The sequence below is a fragment of the Chiloscyllium plagiosum genome, chromosome 7 (genome assembly GCF_004010195.1).
Source record: "Chiloscyllium plagiosum isolate BGI_BamShark_2017 chromosome 7, ASM401019v2, whole genome shotgun sequence".
NCBI classification, from domain to species: domain Eukaryota; kingdom Metazoa; phylum Chordata; class Chondrichthyes; order Orectolobiformes; family Hemiscylliidae; genus Chiloscyllium; species Chiloscyllium plagiosum.
The window spans coordinates 42,797,344-42,817,075 of NC_057716.1; the positions used below are offsets into that span (position 1 = coordinate 42,797,344).

The following is a 19,732-nucleotide window of genomic DNA, read 5'->3' on the forward strand; positions in this document are numbered from 1 at the left end:
ATAGCACATTTGCCAATAGCCCTGTAAATTCCAATCTTCCAATTCTCAAATCCTTTTCGACACGCTTATGGAATCAGCTTCTAGTACAGTCAGAAAGCTCCAGATTTTGACAACTGTGAGTGAAAACCATTCTCCCCATCTTCCCTCTAGATCTTTTGCCAGTGAGTTTGGAACCATCAGCTCTAATGATTGATTCACTTCTTAGAAGGAAGAACTTTGCTTTCTCTAATGCTTTCACTATCTTGAAAACTGCAACTTAATCACTTCTTGATCTTCTATGTCCAAGGAGAGCCATTGTTATTGTTGCAAATTACTTTCATTACTAAAGTCCCACAGCCCAGATAATCTACCCAATGCCATTCTAATTTGAATCCTTCCTGAAATATGGTGCCCAGAACTGTCTGCAATACTCTTACTGAGGCCAAGCCAGTGGATTTATAAACATCAATATGCATCTTTTTGTTTTTATATTCCATGTTTTTATTGGTAAACTCAAGGAACCCATATACTATTTTCCAAGTGACTGTTAACTTTGTGCTGGATTATCGTCTCTAAGAAACCTTTCCAGCACGGTAATTCTCCAATTCTCTAGCATTGCCTCTCATCTCAGAAAGCTTGTGGCCAGTGCCTCCACAATGTTCATCTTTTCTTTATTTTGTGCCATCTGGAAATGTAGAAACAAAGAAAGAAGGATTAGGATTAAACCATTCAGCACATCAAGCCCATTCAACATAGTCATGGCTGACACTCTACCTCAATGTCACACTCCTATTCTCTCTCCATACCCGTTGGCACCTTGAGTTCCTGCACATCTTTCTACTTCTTTCTTAAATATATTTGGTGACTTCACCTCCACATCATTGTGTGGGAGAGAATTCCCAAGGTCCCAATGCCTCCAAGTGAAGGCATGTTTCCTCATCTCAGTTTGAAATGGCCTACCATGTATCCTAATCCATGATTCCTTCTTCTCTGTCTGGCCCTTGTGATGTACAGAATTTGGTGTCAACTTTTATTTGCTGGTATTCCTCTGCAGTGCCTTCTGGATGAAAGATTATCGGGATATACAGGCATGTAGAGTGGAGGTAAAAATCAGATTAGCCTTGACCTTCTTAAATGGTGGAGCAGGCTTAAAGGGCTGATTCATCTATTCTTGTTTTTGGATTGGATGTTCATATATTTATGACATAAAATTCACTATATAAACATCATACAGGGTGTGTAAAATTTGACTGCATAGCACCAGTAATTTTAGCATGAAAATATTGGTTTGGTGACAAGACTCTTTCCATGACACAAACACAGAGAATGGTGGAGAAACTCAGCAGCCCTGGCACATCTGTGAGAGAGAAACAGAATTAATCTTTTCACAGCTCTATCCCTCTATAGATACTGCCAGACCTGCTGAGTTTGATATTTAGCATTCTCTGTGTTTATTTCAGATTTCTAGCATTTACTGTGCTTTGCCCTTTACTACATCCATGGCAGTTGAGCACATGTACATATGAATATGATAGTGTGGGATGTTCATATGTGTAACAGGCATATAGACAGAAGACAGACCGTAATGTTTCTCTGCATACAACACTGACTTGATGCCAACAATGTCATTTGAATCTTGCTGCTATATTTCCCTCTTCATTCTTTCTGGGTATCACTAATAATTCCAGCATTTTTTGCACTTCCCTAATTGCTCTTGAACTAAATGGTTTGCTATGTCACTTCAGAGGGCCATTAAGAGTCATTGCTGTAGGTCCAGACTTCCGTGTGATCAAGACCAGGTAAGGACAACAGAATTTCTTCTTTAAAGGACATTATTGAATCAGATGGGTTTTTATGACATTTGATGGTGATCGTTAGTGGCACTAGCTTGCATTTTCAGAGTTTTATGAATCAAATTTAAATTATACCAACTGCCAGCTATGTTCTGAAGAAGTCATATCAGACTCAAAACATTATCTATGTTTGTCTCTCCACTGCAAGACCTAATGAGCTTCTCCACTATTTTTTGTTTCCATCCCCAGAACATTAGCTTGGGGCCACTGGATTGCGATTCCAGTGCCATTACTACAACATCACCATCTCCCCAATGCATCTTATTCAAGATTCTCAGGCAAAATTATATTCAGTGGCAAGTCAGGCATTCTCACCAGTGCTATTAAAACAGATCATGAACATATTACAGTGACCTTGTTTAAATTTGTGGAAGTGCTGAGCATTTGGAAGAGTTGATAAAATCTGTAGAGTGAGTGCTGCACATGGGTCAGGCATTACATGTGTCCACAGAGGTCCTAAGCACCACTTTCTCCCAATTGTGGGACATTTCCCTGGACTGCTGGGTGAGAGAGAGATGGTGTAGATGCAACAGCAGTGGAGTAGCGAACTTGAGGAGAGAATAGGGAACAGGCTCTCAAAAGGAGCTCTTAACAGTTATGATCACCCGGCAGCATTTGTCCTGTCTGCAACTAGGCCAGGAAGAGGCACCTGCAGTTCGCCAGAGAGATCATCACAGAAGTGTGTGACAGCTTGGATTCAGATCTGCAACCTGCAATCAGGATGAGGCCAGGGTTTTCAGTGACCATGAAGGTGACCGTAGCATTCACTTTGTTCAGGTCTAGATCCTTCCAGGCTGGCACGCGAACATGGCTAACATTTCCCAGTTTGTCATTCAGTACTGCATCAGAGAGAAGACAGAGGTTCTGTCTTCAGCGTATTTGTCCGAATTGAGGGAGACAGGAGGAGTATGCATATAGCTTTTTGCAGGATAGTGCAGGTTCAGTCGACCACACCGTTCTGGCTTTGTGAACTCTGCACCCAAGTGATGATGTGTACTGAAACCATTAAGTTTTCCATTCATTCAATACGGATTTGTTATGTAACCATACTCAACACATCATCCTAATGAATGGCTTCTATCCTGGGTGTAGTCATGAGGCATTTATTCTATGCCAGATTTCAGTTGAAACAATCATTCAGCCAAAACAGAGACAGGAATCAAGGACAATGAGTTTTATGTTGTTAATAACACCCCCCGGGCAAACCAACCACACAAGGTCAACATGCTGCTATGTGGACCATCATCATGCAGATAGCAGAGTGCTAAAACAATGATTATGCTGTCGAGATCATTCTGCAGGAGCCCTTGTACTGGCCAGAGCAAGAAGCCACCTTGGTTTGATCTGTTCCTTCCTTTAAAACCTGGTCATTATAAAGACACAGCCTTTAATTACCACCAGGGTTATGGCAGGGACCTCAGAAGGAGGAGTAAGGAGATGGGAGAAAGGGAGCAAGAAGCCAGCCCCATCAATGTACCATCTGGGCTTTGTCCAAGTGCATCATTTGACTTTGTTTCTCATGAATCAAACAATTAATCTCCGTTGTTTAGAAAACCCATGCCTTCCATCCATTTGTATTGGATCATCAGAATTTCTTCAATCCTAAAATAAAAGCCACTGGGAAGTAACCATCTTACAACAACTTTATTCAACATAGCATCCAAATACTTGAATTAATCATCCTTCTGCATTTCCTTTGGGCCTATCTTCTAAGTGCTTTGGTCTGCCCTAGTGCAACTATTTATTTCTACCTCAGTGACAGCACAGTAATTGATGGAAGAATGGCTCTTTGCAAATGCCTTGCAGGACAATCTGGAGCAGCTCTGGGATTTGAAAGCCTGGCTTCACACCTCAGCATGCTCAGTGGTAAACTGAGCTGGCTGGCTGAAAAAGCAGCAGGGCCACTGGCAGAATGGCAGTGGTTGGAGCACGAACGCTGACATCCGGAGGAAGCACAGCAGGTTTGGGCTGCACAGTCCAATGCTACTCCCTCGGGCTGGTGCCTAGGAAATCCTCTGGCTCTGCTGCAAGGTGGATTGTTGGATCGAGAGACTCTGCAAACCCCTTTCAGTACCTGTATTGTATCTGCAACCGTAATGGCAACTTTCTGAATCTTCATCATGAAAGCTGAGATTCGGTGATCTCACCTTGAGTTTCCTTGGCAGTCATGATATGCTCGGTGTAGGCTTCTTGTGCTGCCACTGAAACTAAGATATCCCAGACACGGTTCATGGTTGGGTCCACAGATTTGCTGCCACTTCCCCTTTGGAAAAAATATAATGCAAACTCAGCTCAAAAGTCAATTTGGAATCCGACCTCTTCATGTTTCTTGCCATTGGTAATGTGAGTGTGGCAGGTGCTAATGGATGAAGAATTTTTATCTGCATGACCTTCAACCTTTTTGGTGGAGGGTGAAGTATGAATTTAGAAGGTACTAAGTTGGAATTTACTGTCAGCCTCAGTGGTTTTAGCCCTGCTGCTGGTTACTGCCTCAGTGATCACTGCTGCAGTAGTGGAAAGCACGGTCTCCTCTATGGGATGAGCAGATGCATCATTGCACACAGCCCACAGCCTTCACTGAGTTGCTTTCTTATCTATTAGAGGCCACCATGTCCTGCAAAGAGTGGAAGCTGTCATTGTGAATGTGGTATAAACTATTTGAATGTGGTGCAAATTACAGAACTGACAGTGTGTGCAAGCTGCAGCGTGTAAGTTTGGGGTTTATAGGACTTCAGAGGGTATGAGGGTGAGCTACAGTTGTGAATGTGAGGTATGAGTTCTAGTTGATCATGCTTGTTGGTAGGCAAGTAAAGGAAATGTGGTAAAAGGAACATTGTGTGAAACTAATGGCACTTAGGAAATGACATTTGAAGCTGAATTTTCCAACCCTGACTGTTCACATGTGAGACTATTAGATTTATTTTGGCACTGCATCCAAATGCTCAAGGCTAGGTTGTTCTCGCTGACTTTGCAATTTGTTTGAATGTGAACTCCAAAATCAAGACCTTCATCATGGTACCTGAGAGTGTTGGCCTGTTGTACTATATAGATTCTGCCTAATCTTTGACTGTCTTTAACCAGTTCAAGCCCCTGCTGTAGTCAAAATACTGCAGATTAGGTTTGAATCATGGCCTCTACTGAGACATATAGCCCCTCAACAGTGCGTTCAGCACTGGATTGCATGCCCCCAAACTTTAATATTACAGTGCCTACTCTCTGTATTGCTTTCATTGGTTACAGGATAAACATTTAGATCATGATCCCTGCAGCCAGTTTCCAGGGTATTCCACTCCAACTGCCGGTTGTTTCTGCAGTTATGTTTTATTTCTCTAATGCCATTTTCTAACCACTACTTAGTACAGCTGGTCCAATGTTTCTTTTCTTTCTCTGTACATTATAACCTGCAATATTTAAATGACAAAAGTTTATTTATACTGTGCCTGTAACACAGCAAAATCTGCCAAGGCATTGAACAGGAGTATGATAAAAAAACACACTAAGCCAACCTTAAAATATATATTAGAACAATGATCTATTGCCAAAGTGATGTTTAAGAAAACAAAGATGATTAGATTAGATTAGATTAGATTCCCTACAGTGCGGAAACAGGCCCTTTGGCCCAACAAGTCCACACCGACTCTCTGAAGAGCAACCCACCCAGACCCACCCCCTACATTCACCCCGACTAATGCCCCTAACATTACGGGCAATTTAGCATGACCAATTCACCTGACCTGCACATCTTTGGACTGTGGGAGGAAACTGGAGCACCCGGAGGAAACCCACGCAGACATGGGGAGAATATGCAAACTCCACACAAACAGACAAAGTGAGGGAATTTTAGAGCTTATGTCCCTGGAAGCAGAAGGCACTATCACCGATGGGTAAAGCATTGAAACTTGGAATGCTCAAAAAGTCAGACTTAAAGGATCACAGATATTTCAGAGGATCGTAGGACTGGAGAGGTATCGGTGGAGCAAAACCATGAATGGATTTGATAATAGGATTTAAAGATCAAAATGTAGCTCAACAAGGAGACATAGTAGATTGGTAAGTGCAGGAGTGAGTTAGGGCATGGACAGTAGAAAATTGGATGAATGTTTATGGAGATTTGTGGAAGGATGGTCAGGAGTGCATTGGCATGATGAAGTCTACAGAAGAGCTTCCCAAAGTGGGCTTTGGAGAATTTTGGGGTCATGGACTCAAAGGCACTAATTGCTGCAATGGGAGTTCTAATCACATTATAGCAGCTGGTTACACGTCCATTCCTCCCACTCCCACTTCTCTCATGTCTCTCTCTAATTTCACGCTCACTGTTCTCAGTGAGGGCTCACAGCAATCATCAAGCGTTGAAATGGAGTCTCAGAAGGAAAATGTTTGTGAAGCACTGAGCTAGAAGTAACAAGAGAATGAATAAATGAGTGTTTCCACAGCAAGTGAGCTAAGGCAGTGGTAGAATAGAATAGAAATTTATTGTCCTGTGTACTTTTATACAAAAAATACAGTGAATCACTTTACAAGTCGCCCTACCATGATGTCTATATTAATGACAGAAGTCATACGTAATAAGAAAAAAGAAATTACGATAAACATCATCACAGTTCTGTTAAAGGCGGAACTGGCTTACCTTGAGGAAAGCAAATTAAGGAGCAATGGAGTACCTGGAAGACACAGCCAGGACGAGACCACCACACTTGGCCACTAGAATATTGGGGCGGAAGCCTCCACAGAAGAAGACGAACATTCTGGGCCGAGACCACCCAGCAGGCCGTTGGAATACCTGGAAGGTGATGCTGAAGAAGACCTCCACACGGGGTCGAAATCTCCATGCCTGGACAAGACCACCACACGGGGAGACCACGGCACCGGGCCAGGACAAGGAGAGCTGGCATCAGTATTGGAACAGAAAGGATCTGTACCATTGAGACTGTCTCTACCTGAACCGAGCTGGGACCAATGTTCTAGCAGAGAGGGAAAATAGGGTGGTCAACAGGACTTTAAATTGATAAGTGTGGGGAAAGGAAGGGTAAAACTCCATGAAATATATTGGCAAATAGGAAACAAAGCAACGGGTTAACATCTGTGCGAGTGGATTTGACTGCATGGAAACATATGAAAAAAATGAAAAGAAAGGAAAACTCAGGAGACGTTATTAAAGTCTCCAGAACCCAAAATAGGACAGTGTGCTTGGAAAGGGTTAGGAATCAAATTTCAAGCACACCGGATAAAGGGATGACAATGAAAAGAGGGATGGTAAATACAGGACTCAAGGTGTTGTATCTAAGTGCACAGAGTATACAACATAAGGTAAATGAGCTTGTGGCACAGATCGAATTTGGCAGGTACGATGTGGTGGGCATCACAGAGACATGGCTGCAAGTGATCAGGATTTGGAGCTAAATATCCTATCGAAAAGACAGGCAGGTGGGCAGAGGGGTTGGGGTTGCCTTATTAGTTAAAAAGAAAGAAATTGAATCAATAGCAAGAAATATAGGGTCAGATGATGTAGAATCTGTTTGGATAGAGTTGAGGAACACAAAGGTAAAAAAACCCATAATGGGAGTTATATACAGGCCTCCAAACCGTCGACCTGATGTTGGGCACAAGAAATACCAGGAGATAGAAAAGGTGTGTAAGAAAAGCAAGGTTACAGTGGTCATGGGGGATTTCAATATGCAGGTGGACTCGGAAAATTAGGTGGGCAATGAATTATAAGAAAAGGTATTTGTGGAATATGTACGAGATGACGTTTTGGAGCAGCTTGTGGAACACACGTGTAATATCCCAAAAATTCAACAGAATTGGCGGGGGTGGTGTGGATATATGTGGTGCAGTGGTGAGGATGGTGGCCATCACCAAGGAGAAGGTGCGAGAAAAACTGAAAGGTCTGAAGATGGATAATAAATCACCTGGACCAGATGGACTACACCTCACCTGAAGGAGATAGCTGAAGAGATAGTGGAGGTATGGTAGTGACCTTTCAGGGAAGATCCCTGAGATCTTTGGATATTTACCTTATGTTATATAGTGTGTGTGTTTTGATACAACACCTTTAGTTCTGTATTTACCATCCCTCTTCTCATCGGAAAATCACTAATGTAATTCGCTCCCCCCCCCCCCATCTAAGAAAGGAGTGAAGCAAAAGAAAGGAAATTATAGGCTGATAAGCCTGACCTTGGTCATTGGTAAGATTTTGGAGTCTATTGTGAAGGATGAGATTTCTGATTGAAAGTTTATGATAAAATAGGGCAAAGTCAGCATGGTTTCAACAAGGGGATGTAATACCTGACAAATCTGTTAGAATCTTTTGAGGAGGTAATGAGCAGTTTAGACCAAGGAGAGCCAATGGATGTTATCTACTTGGACTTCCAGAAGACATTTGACAAGGTGCCACACAGGAGTAAGATAAGGGGCCATGGTGTCAGAGGCAAGGTGCTAGCATGGATAGAAGCTTGGCAATCTGGCAGAAAGCAGAGAGTGGGGATGGAAGCCAGTCACTAGTGATGTTTCACAAGGCTCAGTGTTGGGACAACTTTTCACATTGTACTTAATGATTAGATGAAGGAACTGAGGGCACTCTGGCTAAGTTTACAGATCATACAAAGATAGGTAGAGAGACCGGTAGTATTGAGGAGATAAGGAGGCTGTGAAAAAATTTGGACAGGTTAGGACACTGGGCAAAGAGATAGCAGATGGAGTACAACATGGGAAAGTGTGAGGTCGTGCACCTTAGTACGAAGAAGAGAGGCATGGACTATTTTCTAAATGGGGAGAAAATTCAGGCGTATGAAGTGCAAAGAGATTTGGGAGTCCTAGTCCAGGATTCTCTTAAGGTTAACTTGCAGATTGAGTTGGTAGTTAGGAAGGCAAATACAATATTGGCATTTATTTTGAAAGGACTAAAATATTAAAAACCGGGATGTACTTCTGAGGCTATATAAAGCTCTGCTCAGATCACATTTAGAGTATTGTGAGCAATTTTGGGCCCAATACCCCAGGAAGGATGTACTGGCCTTGGAGTGGATCCAGAGGAGGTTCATAAGAATGATCCCAGGAATGAAAGGCTTAACAAATGAAGAACATTTAAGGACTCTGGTCTATACTCGATGGAGTTTAGAAGGATGAGGGGGATCTAATTGAAACTTACAGAATACTGATTGGCCTGAACACTGTGGATGTTGGGAATTAGCAGGAGAGACTAGAACTTGAGGGCATTGCTTTAGAGTAAAAGGAAGATCCTTTAGAATGGAGTTAAGAAGAAACTTCTTCAGCCAGAGATCGATGACTCAATGGAACTCATTGCCACGGAAGGCTGTGGAGGGAAAGTCTTATGTCTCCTGTGTCTTATGGCTATATAAGCATCCTTCATGAGGATTGAAAGATATGTGATTGAAAGCTACCAACACTAAGGTTGTAACAGACTGGGGCACCTTCAAACTATTACTAAGAAAGGGGATGAGGCTGACAGTGTCAATCCTGTTCATAATGCAGTTATGTTTCATTTATTCCTTTTATATCTAGTTCCATTCAATGAATTGTCTCTAGATTCCTAGTTTTGTGTTGGATACTGTATATATTGTTTAACTCACAATTTTAATTTGTTTTCTTGCCCACTTGCTCTAATTTCAATTTATTTTATACTGATATAATTTATACTTACATTTTAAAATCTGTAACTTTATCTTTTCCTGACCATTTATGTAATCCTTACTACTTTCCTTGATCTGCCTTTTACTCTCAGTTCCTTCACCCACCTGCTCAAGTGCAGTTAGGGATGTGCAATTCACAAACTGTGAATAAATAAATAAACGGTTGTTGTTGGCAGTGTACCATTTAAATGAGACCCCTTCTTCCCCACACCACTCTCCAGCCTTCCTGATCTGGTCAATTCAACCTCAGATCGCAATCCTGAAATTTGCATCAGTGAAGTTTTGCTTTTTAGCTTAACCTCTGATACTAATTAAGCAGGGTCCGCTCAGTGACCTTGCCAATGACATTGGTGTGACGTGGAAAGAACAAAATATTTCTGCTGCATTTTCTTTTGCAGTTGTTCATGAAGAAAACCTTTATGACACAGACAACACATTCTTTTTGATGCTCTGTTATGACTATGAAAGATTCTACTGTTTCCTACTTATCATGTAGCCCCTGATGATGACTTTTCTCTTCCTATTTTACGCCCTACCTTTTGAAATTTCCTGCTCCATGATAGTCCAGTTAGCATTCTGGCATTTGTGATTGCTGCCTTCATCTTTACTCCCACAAATTGCAGATATGTTGCAATGTCGAATGCCACTATTTTCAGAGCACTTCCCCACTTTTCCCCTACATTCCTCCTTCCATGCTGACTGAAAATGATACGGTTGTTCTTCTCCATGTGTAATTTCCTCGGAGCTATGTCTGGGGTCTATCCAGAAGTTTATATCCCTCTCCGTGTTTCAGACTGAACTATGCAGTCATGCTCGTGGAAACTGACCTGGGACATCTCATGATGGATACATTTCCTACATCGTTCAGGCTAATCTTAATGTCCACAAGTTCCCATATTCTGCAGTTTCAACATACAGTCTATGCTGCAACAATCTTTATTCATTATGGTCAGCAGTGGTTTGTGTTTACTGTGAATTGCATTAACTGATGTTTGGATTATAATAAGTTGATGCATTCAATTCGACTTCAATTTTGTTAATTATTTATTTTAATTAAGCATCTGTTTATGCATTATATAAATGTGCCAGCCATTTATTCAGTGAAAATTGGATATTGGTAATATTGGTTGTGCTACACCTAATTTACTTAGTGGAGGTGGTGGCACTGTGGTAATGTCACTGGTCGACTAATCTAGAGGTTTTAGGCTAATACTCTGGAAACATGGGGTCAAACCACCTTGACAGGTGGTGAAACTTAAATTCAATAAAAGTGTGGAGCTAAAAGCTGGACTGATGTGACTGCATCAATTGTCATAAAAACCCATCTGGTTCACTAATATCCTTTAGGGCGGGAATCTGTCCTCTGTGATCTGGCCTACATATGACTGCAGACCCTCAGAGATGTGGTTTACACTTAAACAAATGTCAGTCTTGCCGGCAACACCAACATGCCAATGAAAGAGTCAAATGAAAAATCCTTGATTAAGGCTATTTGATCTGTCTTCTTTTAAAACCTAAATTGTATTGCTTAAGACGACTAAAACATAGGAAACACCAAACAGTAATTCTAAGGTTCAAATGCATACCGTTCTGTGCTGACTATGATGTCAATTTTGTGTTCTTTCTTCTGTTTATCTAACACTTAAGCAGCAGATTTCTTTTTATAGTGTGCTTCTTCATGTCCCATATTTTTCTTTGCTGCTCAGATTCCCATTGTTTTTATGGGATGCCACTTTCTGCCGTTGCTTCCTTTACATGCACGACAGATTTTTGGGATGCTCATACTTCTTTCACATTTCAGCTGCAATATTTCAAATGATAAATACTGTACTATTATAGTGAATTTAATTATGACATATTTAGGCTCATAGTTCATAAAGTTAGGATTTGTTGCCAAGATCAACTTGGGGCAATGTGTTTTGATGAAACTGCATTTATTTCAAAAATATCTTCAGATCTAAAGGTTACATGGTACAGTAAGCAGAAGGAGATCAAACAATCACGATTCTTCAAGATGGTTCAGTTTGAAGATACATATCAGCTGGAAATTGCTGAAGTCTACCCAGAGGATGAAGGAATCTATAAATGTGTGGCATCCAACTCTGCTGGAGAGGTGTCATGTACTGCAAACTTAAAACTGGAAGGTAAACTAATTTAATCATTTTTGGCTTTACATTGCTACATCTTTCATTATTTTTACATCTCTGTTTTCCTGATATGAACTTTGAAGCATTTTCTGCCTGTGGTTGTTCTCATTGTTTGACATTGCCTGCATCATTCTTTTCTAAACATCATCACAATTTGGCCAGCAACTGTGTTCACTTCTCGGGACAGCATGTGCATTTTGTGCTTGTACTGCTGAACACCATTCCACCTTACCTTTGTACCTCCCATTTGTTGAAACATTTTCATCAGCTTTAGACCTCATCAAGCAACTCACCTAGTCTACATTTCTTTTCACATCTATAGTATCTAATGGCCAGTTCTCTCATCCACCTCTGAAGTAAACAACAGAGGCCATCTGCTGTGCACTGTGGGATTCCACCATAACATGATCATCCTTTATCATTAAATAAATCTCTTTTGTTTAAAGAATGTGTTACAACTGTAAATTTAATAAGGAATAAAGTTTTTAATTTAATCATTTTGTTTGGATTTTTTGATTAAGGTTAGGTCTTCTCTTGCAGTGGTTTCAATTTTAAGATTTTTCCAGAGAATTATAAAATAAGATGAAAGTTTTATCAGTTGCACCTAAGTAATTCAATTATACAAAGACATATTGTTTTTTTAATGTTACAAGTCTGTGCTTTGGCTTTTCATTCATAATGCCAGTCATACAGTTCAAACCCTGATTTCCTTTCCAGGATATAAAAAGATTGATTACATCAATGACTTAGTAGCTTATGTATGTCCTCGTTTGGTTCTTCTGAAGGAGCAACATAAACAATTGCCTACTTTTATTAACAGCATTTTAAGTAGGCAAGTGTGGGGCAGCAATCAAATTTTATGCAATAGTTTCTGGTGTCCCCAAATCAGAAACTTAAGGATTGCATATTGGACAGTTAATGAAGCCTAGAAAAGTCCTGGTACTTTATTTTGATAATTCTGAGAACAATGCCACCCTTCTTTGATGCAAGAATAAAATTAGGATAGTGTAAACTGATTCAGCAATTTCAGCAAAGTACAGCTCATGTCGGGCAATATACATGCAAACAAAATAAATGGTGCTGCTGAAAAATCTAGTGGTACTACATGTACAGTAATTGAAGTTCAAACAATTTATCCTACAAATGGGATTTTCTGTGCTATTTTTGAGAGCATATTTTATCACTGACTTTTTTTCTACTATGCTTTGGTTTCATTCTTCCTACCACATCATGTTTCTAAAATCTGATCACTTTTTACACTATTTGGAAAACCTTTCATCTTCATATATTTAGATGCATTCATCTTCATCTTGAGTATTTGCAAGAGAAGAACTAAATCTTCATCTTTGTTCCATGAATGCTGTTTTCTCCAATAGAATGTAGCAGATGACATTGAGGAAAAGGACATGGGAGTTTTCCTCAATCAAGTGAATTGCACTTCTTGAGCATGTGGCTAGCATGCTGGGTTGCCCTTTGGACAACATGAGCTGTTGCTTTTGTTATTTTGTCAGTCATGATTTAATATCATGATTAATATTTTGTCTTTTGTTACTCAGATTACAAAGTGCAAAGCATAGATAGTCAGAGCATAACAACTTCTGGAAAAGCTGTAGAGGAATCCATCGTTTCAAAGACTTTTGAAGTATCAGAAATGCATGTGGAATCCCCTGTGACCATAACGCATACAAAGAACTATGCAAAAGAAATCAGTTCACAACAAGAACATACTTACAATGTTCAGATGTTTGAAAGTGTTTCCATGAGTTCGTCGAGCACAACAGTTTCTTCTGAAAGATGGGAAGAACACCAAAAAATTGCGAAGACAGAAGCAGTCAGAAGTGGCTGCCAAAGTTCACCAAAAATCCTGCAAGATATGAATAGTGTTACAGTTTTGTTAGGTGAAACTGCATCTCTAAAATGTCAAGTCCTAGCATTCCCAAGAGCAGAAATAAAATGGTACAGAAAAGATCAAGAACTTATGGAAGTTAAGGGATTGAAAATTATCACTATAACAGAGGATGAAGTCTTGACATCATCTGAATTAATTATACAAGAAGTTCAAGAAAAAGACACAGGGACCTATAGATGTAAAGCTATAAATCTTTATGGTGAGGTTAAATGTGAAGCTGAAATCACTGTTACTGCAGCTAAACCTGCCCTTGAGATGCCTATGATTCTGCTTGAACTTAGTGATCTGAGGGTGAAAGCTGGTCAGGTGGCACAATTCATCTGTTCTTTTAGTGGGGAACCTTTCTCAGAGGTAATTTGGAGTCACAGAAGCAAAAGACTGGAAGAATCAGAAAGACTGAAGATTTCTCAGATTGGAAATGTCAAGTCACTCACAATCCTTAATGTGCACTTAGAAGATCAGGGACAGTACAGCTGTACTGCAAGAAATGAAGATGGTGAAATGAAGACTACTGCTGTACTAATAGTTGAAGGTGGTTGTTTATAATTTTATTTACAAACAAAATCCAGATCCATCCACTTCATTGTTTCATTTCCCAAATAAGTCGAGTATCATGTTAAGAAAATCCTAAATTTACCTTTTAATTTTAATTAAAAATGTTTAGTTAGTGATTTATATAAAACTTAACACTAGACATTTCATCACACCAATATGCATGTATTATTGCAAACACTGAGTCTTGCTGTTATAAAATTGTACAAATATTTACTTTGCTGAAATTGATAAGACAGTTAACATTTATCCTGATTTTATTCTTGCATAGCTGAAGAATCAAAACCCAAAACAGGTGCAAAAATTCCCACTGATAGCAATTCAGATAGCACTAAAACTGAACAAAGGCCACACATTACATCTGATAGCAAACCAGAAGTATTAAAGAAGCCATCAAGCCCACCACCATCTTCAACCAAAAGGCCAGTTGGAAGAGAGAAGCCAAGAAGTCACGACTATTATCCTGACGTAGTTCCCTTCGATGAACTGATAGACACTGGAGCCATAGCACCGATGTTCTTAGAAAAGTTGCCACCAGAAGTCATTGTACACAATGGAGAAGATGTTTTACTGTTTTGCCTTGTAAAAGGTGTACCATCACCTTGTGTACTTTGGCTGTACAACCAACGCATAGTTGAAGAGTCTTCATTGTGTTCCATTAAACATGATGGGTTGCTATGCAGTTTAAAGTTACAGAAAGTCAGCCAAAGCCACAGTGGCACTTATTCATGCAAAGCGGTTAACTCTGCTGGAGAAACAGCGTGCAACACACTACTTAGAGTGACAGGTTGGCAATTGCATGCTTTGGTCCTTCCCAATGTGACGCTATCATGCATCTCAGCACATCTCATAGAAAGATTCTTTGCAAAAAGTCATCTTTTGACCTGTGGATTATTGCATTTCTTTTTTTCCTGAAATCAGAATAGGCATGTTGAGGCATGTTTGATGTTTTGGTACAGAACAAAATGGAGAATGAACTTTTTTTTGTAAAATCCTGAATTGTCTGAATTCGCTTTGTGAATCAACCAGTTGCCTGGTAAAGCCTTCTGGAAACCCTAATTAGCAACAATACTGTAACAATTTTGCATGTATGTTTCGGATGTCTTTGCATAGTCCATGTATTCTTGGTTTTATTTTCTTGTTTTGCATTTTTTTTAATGTAGGAATGGAAAAGGGGTGTTACATACTTGCTATGATATTTAATATTATTCATTTTCATGCAGCTGTCAAGGAAAAGATTCAAGACAAAATTGAACAGCAAATAGAAATGGAAGTAAGAGGTAATATTTTTATCATTATTTGATAAAATTTCTTTAATTTTATAACAATTTTAGGTTCTAATGTTTACTGCCCTGTATGCATTGATATTTTGCCATCATAATAACTTGTGTTGCATTGCAAAATATCAAAATCACATGTTATCTGTTTCTATCTGATTTGTTTACAAGTCTGGTTTGTTAACAACATTTTCATATTGATGTAAATAAAATAATCCTTTAACCTCAATATTTATTTTACAGGCAACTTTACTTTTTAATATGCATTATTAGTTCCTCATAATTCAGCTAAATTTCAATTTCGAATTGCTTATTATCATAATTAATATGCTGCAGCAGGAATATATTGAGATGCATGTCGGGTTCTATTATAAAGTATATAATGAGGTATTTAAGTGAAATGTCAATTATTTGTCAGTTAATGATTCAATGCCAGAAGTATGTGTTTATATTGTGATTACTTGAATCAGTACTTTGGTTTGTCTCATTTATTTCTGAGTTTCCATTAAGCTTTCCGATAATAATTGCATCTGGTATTTAGGAGGACTTGAGGTTACATTTTGCTAAAGAAACTTGGTTAGGGTATTTTTCATTTTTGTGTCTAGTTTTTCCATTTACATGACATCAGTCTATCTTCATGTATTTACACTGGCTTGCAGATAGCAGTATGTGTTCATGTACGCTGGCAGTTTTGCGTAACATTGTGAATCTAGCAACTATATTAGTTCGAATAAACGCCTTCTCATGCAAATTAGAAGGATTACTGTTACAGATAAATTTATTTCCTTCTATTTATTAAAATTTTAAAACTTTATTTACCAAACTGGCTGTACAATTTATCTATGCTGCAAGGATCAGAAAGGGCGTTTATTCTGCTGTCTGCAAGTCAGGTAAGATCTTGTAATAACCTAACTATCCCCCAATCATTATAGGGACAGATTTTACATTACAAAACAAAAACAAAATTCTGTCATGAGATCACTTTATGTTTTTTTGAAAACATACGCACTAATGATTTTTGAGAAGAAATTACGACAGTCTGAAGAAGGAACAAAGAACGAGCGATTTTCCTGCTCAGAATCATTAAAACAGAAAATGGTCTTGCGTTTATTCGAACAAATATGGTGAGTGAATTTTTATAGTATTTGTGGAAAAGCTTATGTATTACATTCATCATTTCATTGAATTACAGATTTGTACTAAACTTAATTCTTAAAATGTTTGAACTGAAACTTCATGCTTTTTTTGCAGAATTATTTTTTGGTGACGGGAGAGAACATTTGGAGAACAGAGAAAACATGCGGGAAGCTTTTTCTGATGCTGAAGATTATTTAGATCAGGAACTTGTTTCTGCTGATCGTTGTGCAAGCAGAACATCTTCTATAAGTTCCTGGACTGAAAATTTCAGGCCATCTTTTACTGAAAAGCTAAAATTCAAGTCTGTAATGGAAGGAGAGCAAGCTATTTTTAAATGCAAACTGGTTGCTAGTCCAGCACCAAAAGTTGCATGGTTTCATAACAACAGACCTATACATAAAGATTCAAGAAGGATTATTAAAATAGAAAGCATGATGCATATTCACAACTCAAGTTTGGAAATCAATAATGTAGAAGAGAAAGATTCAGGGAGTTACAGAATATTTGCAATAAATTCTGAGGGTTCTGCAGAAGCAACTGCATCTTTACTTGTTGCCCTTAAAGAAGAGCAAAATGCAAACTATATCAGTTTTGTGAAAAGATCAGAAATAGCTCACAAGAGCATAGACTCTTTAGTTAAAAAAAGGAATGCAAGACTTAGAGTTGATCTCCGACATGTTGGATCTCCTTTTGATAAGAAATATCAGATTCCAGAAATTTTGCATAAGCAGTCAAATTCTAAAAGCAAACTGATGCGTACAATGTATTTTGAAAGAATGCCAATAAAACATGATATGTTTAATGATGATTCTGCAGAAATACAGTCATCTAGGTTTTTTGGGAGGATTCGAAGCATGGATAGCTTGATTGATGAAGACATTAAAATTAAATTACAGCTTTTACGAGAAGCTAAAAGGAGAAAAAGGTTTTCTCTTGCATTTTCTGAAGCATCATTTGACTTGGACACAGCATCAACTGAAGGCAATCTGAAGTACAATTATGCCGACTTGGACAGAGGGCGCAGCAGAAGTATGGGAGACCTTGATCGCATGGATTTTGATAGTTATAAGTCATATTTTGTGCAAGAACAGGAATTATCATCTGGTAAATATTTGCAGAGAGAATGTCCTGAATTTAAATATCGAATGGAGTGGATATTAGGTCTTCCTTCACATGAAGTAGGACCACAGAGAGCCCCTGAAGAAAATGTTATTAAGCAGTCTTGCAGAATGAAAGACACACATTCACTCAGAGAGCAAGTTCTGAAAGATAATTTGATTCAAGGGACAGAATGCTCACAGAAAAGTCAGCATAGATTGGAAGAGCAGAAAACCGATGAATGGTATTTTCAAAAGGAATGTGATACAAGAGAAGAACTAGAAAGTGAATGTTGTGAAGAACCACAGGCACTTTCTGACCAATGGTTTGGATCCACTAATGATATGCAAAGGTATTTACTAACTAAAGGGGAAGGAATTTTTCTGGAACCTTCCACACCAGCAGCTGAAGAAACAAAGTTAATTAAAGAAATACCACAGTCTGAAGACAGTGAGTATATGGAAATGTTGTGGAAGAAAGAATTCCCAACATTCACCAGAACACTGATAAAGCAAATTCCAGTGAAATTAAAAGGATATCCAAGTAAGTCCGACTTGAAGGGAGACCATGGCTTACTTTCTGATAAGCGGTCTGAAAGTTTAATGAGTACGCAGAACTCACTAGCAAAGGAAATTGAAAATAGCCAGTCAATGTTTAATGGTTCCAAAACAACTGAAGTCAATGTATCCAGTTTTGATGAAAAAGCTGAGATAATGAGAGAATGTACACAAAAGCCGAAGCCTTCTTCCTTAGAGGAAGGAGAAATCTCAACCATTTTCAGAACATCATTAGAAGGTAACATGATAGGAAAGAACAAAACGTGTCAAGTTGAAGACAAAGAAGATCCAAATGCAATTCATGACCAGTGGGCTGGGAACGTCTCAGTAAAACAGATGTCTGGATTTGACCATTTAATCACTGATCAAACAAAACCAGTATCGAAGGAAAATGTGCTAAGCATCTCTAAAGTCAACCATGAAGCCAGACAATATGAAGATCAAATTAAAGATTATACTCCATTGATGACATTCTCTATTTTACGAGAGCAAGAAACCTCAGATTTTATCAGTTCTTTTATGAGAGAACTACCAGAAGAAGTCAAAGATACTGCACATAAATCTAGTAAGGTAGACCATGAGACTCCTCTGGGACAACAACCTGAAAGATTCATTCATATACAGAGAGATTTACCAACTCAGAAACCTGAGGATTGTCATAGAATGTCTACTCAATCTGCACCAGCAGTTAGCCAGGCAGAGGTAATTAGTACACCCCAAATCAGGCAAAATGAAACACAAGATGAAACACCATTTACATTTTCCATTCATGCTTTAAGACATTCTCCCTTGACAGCAAAAACTAGAGGGACAGCAACTTTTGCCAGAACAGTGATAAAACAAACCCCAATGGAAACAAAAGACTTTCCAAATAAATTTGATGTTCAAGAAGAATCTGAGTCAATTTCTGATAAAAGGCTTGGAAGTATCTTTCAAGCAGAGAAGGACACTCCAGCAGTAACATCTGAAAATATCCATGCAAACCAAATACCTGATCAGTTTAGATCAGCAGTAGAGCACACAGAGGTGATTAGTGGATCAAAACTCAGCCAAAAAGAACAGTATGGAGTGAAGGTTAAAGATTTCACTTCAGCACTAACCTCTTGTAAATTCAACAAAACAGAAACTTCAACATTTGTCAATTCAACAACAAGTGAAACAATAGTAGAAGCAAAAGAATTTCTTTATAAATCCAAAGTTGAGGAGAGTGGCACAAAACCTCCAGAAACATTTGTTGAAGATTTTGATAATACTATGAGGGAGTTTGTAAAAGAGATATGTCCAGCTGCCCATTCTGCAGCCAACAGAGATTTTGTAACAGAAAGATCTGAAGGAGTCCATGGAATAGCTACTAGTGATTTTGTGACAGAAATATCTACAGATACCCATGCTGCACCCAACAAAGATTTTCTGACAGAAATATCTAAAGATGCCCATCCTGTAGCTGACAGAGATGTTATAACAGAAATACCTCAAGGTGTCCAATCTGTACCCAACAGAGATGTTGTAACAGAAATATCTAAAGATGTCCATTCTGTACGCGACACAGATGTTGTAACAGAAATATCTAAAGA

At 38.8% G+C, this 19,732-nt stretch overlaps 1 protein-coding gene across 1 annotated transcript in view; it reads left to right on the top strand.

Annotated features, from left to right (window-relative positions):
* ttn.1 (titin, tandem duplicate 1) overlaps positions 1-19,732 on the top strand; it is a 336,276-nt gene that overhangs the window by 51,226 nt on the left and 265,318 nt on the right. The window contains exons 39-43 of the mRNA XM_043694489.1: positions 11,437-11,625; positions 13,185-14,069; positions 14,361-14,876; positions 15,313-15,369; positions 16,618-19,725. Of these exons, the coding sequence (XP_043550424.1) occupies positions 11,437-11,625; positions 13,185-14,069; positions 14,361-14,876; positions 15,313-15,369; positions 16,618-19,725 (4,755 nt within the window). The remainder of the gene's footprint in view (positions 1-11,436; positions 11,626-13,184; positions 14,070-14,360; positions 14,877-15,312; positions 15,370-16,617; positions 19,726-19,732) is intronic.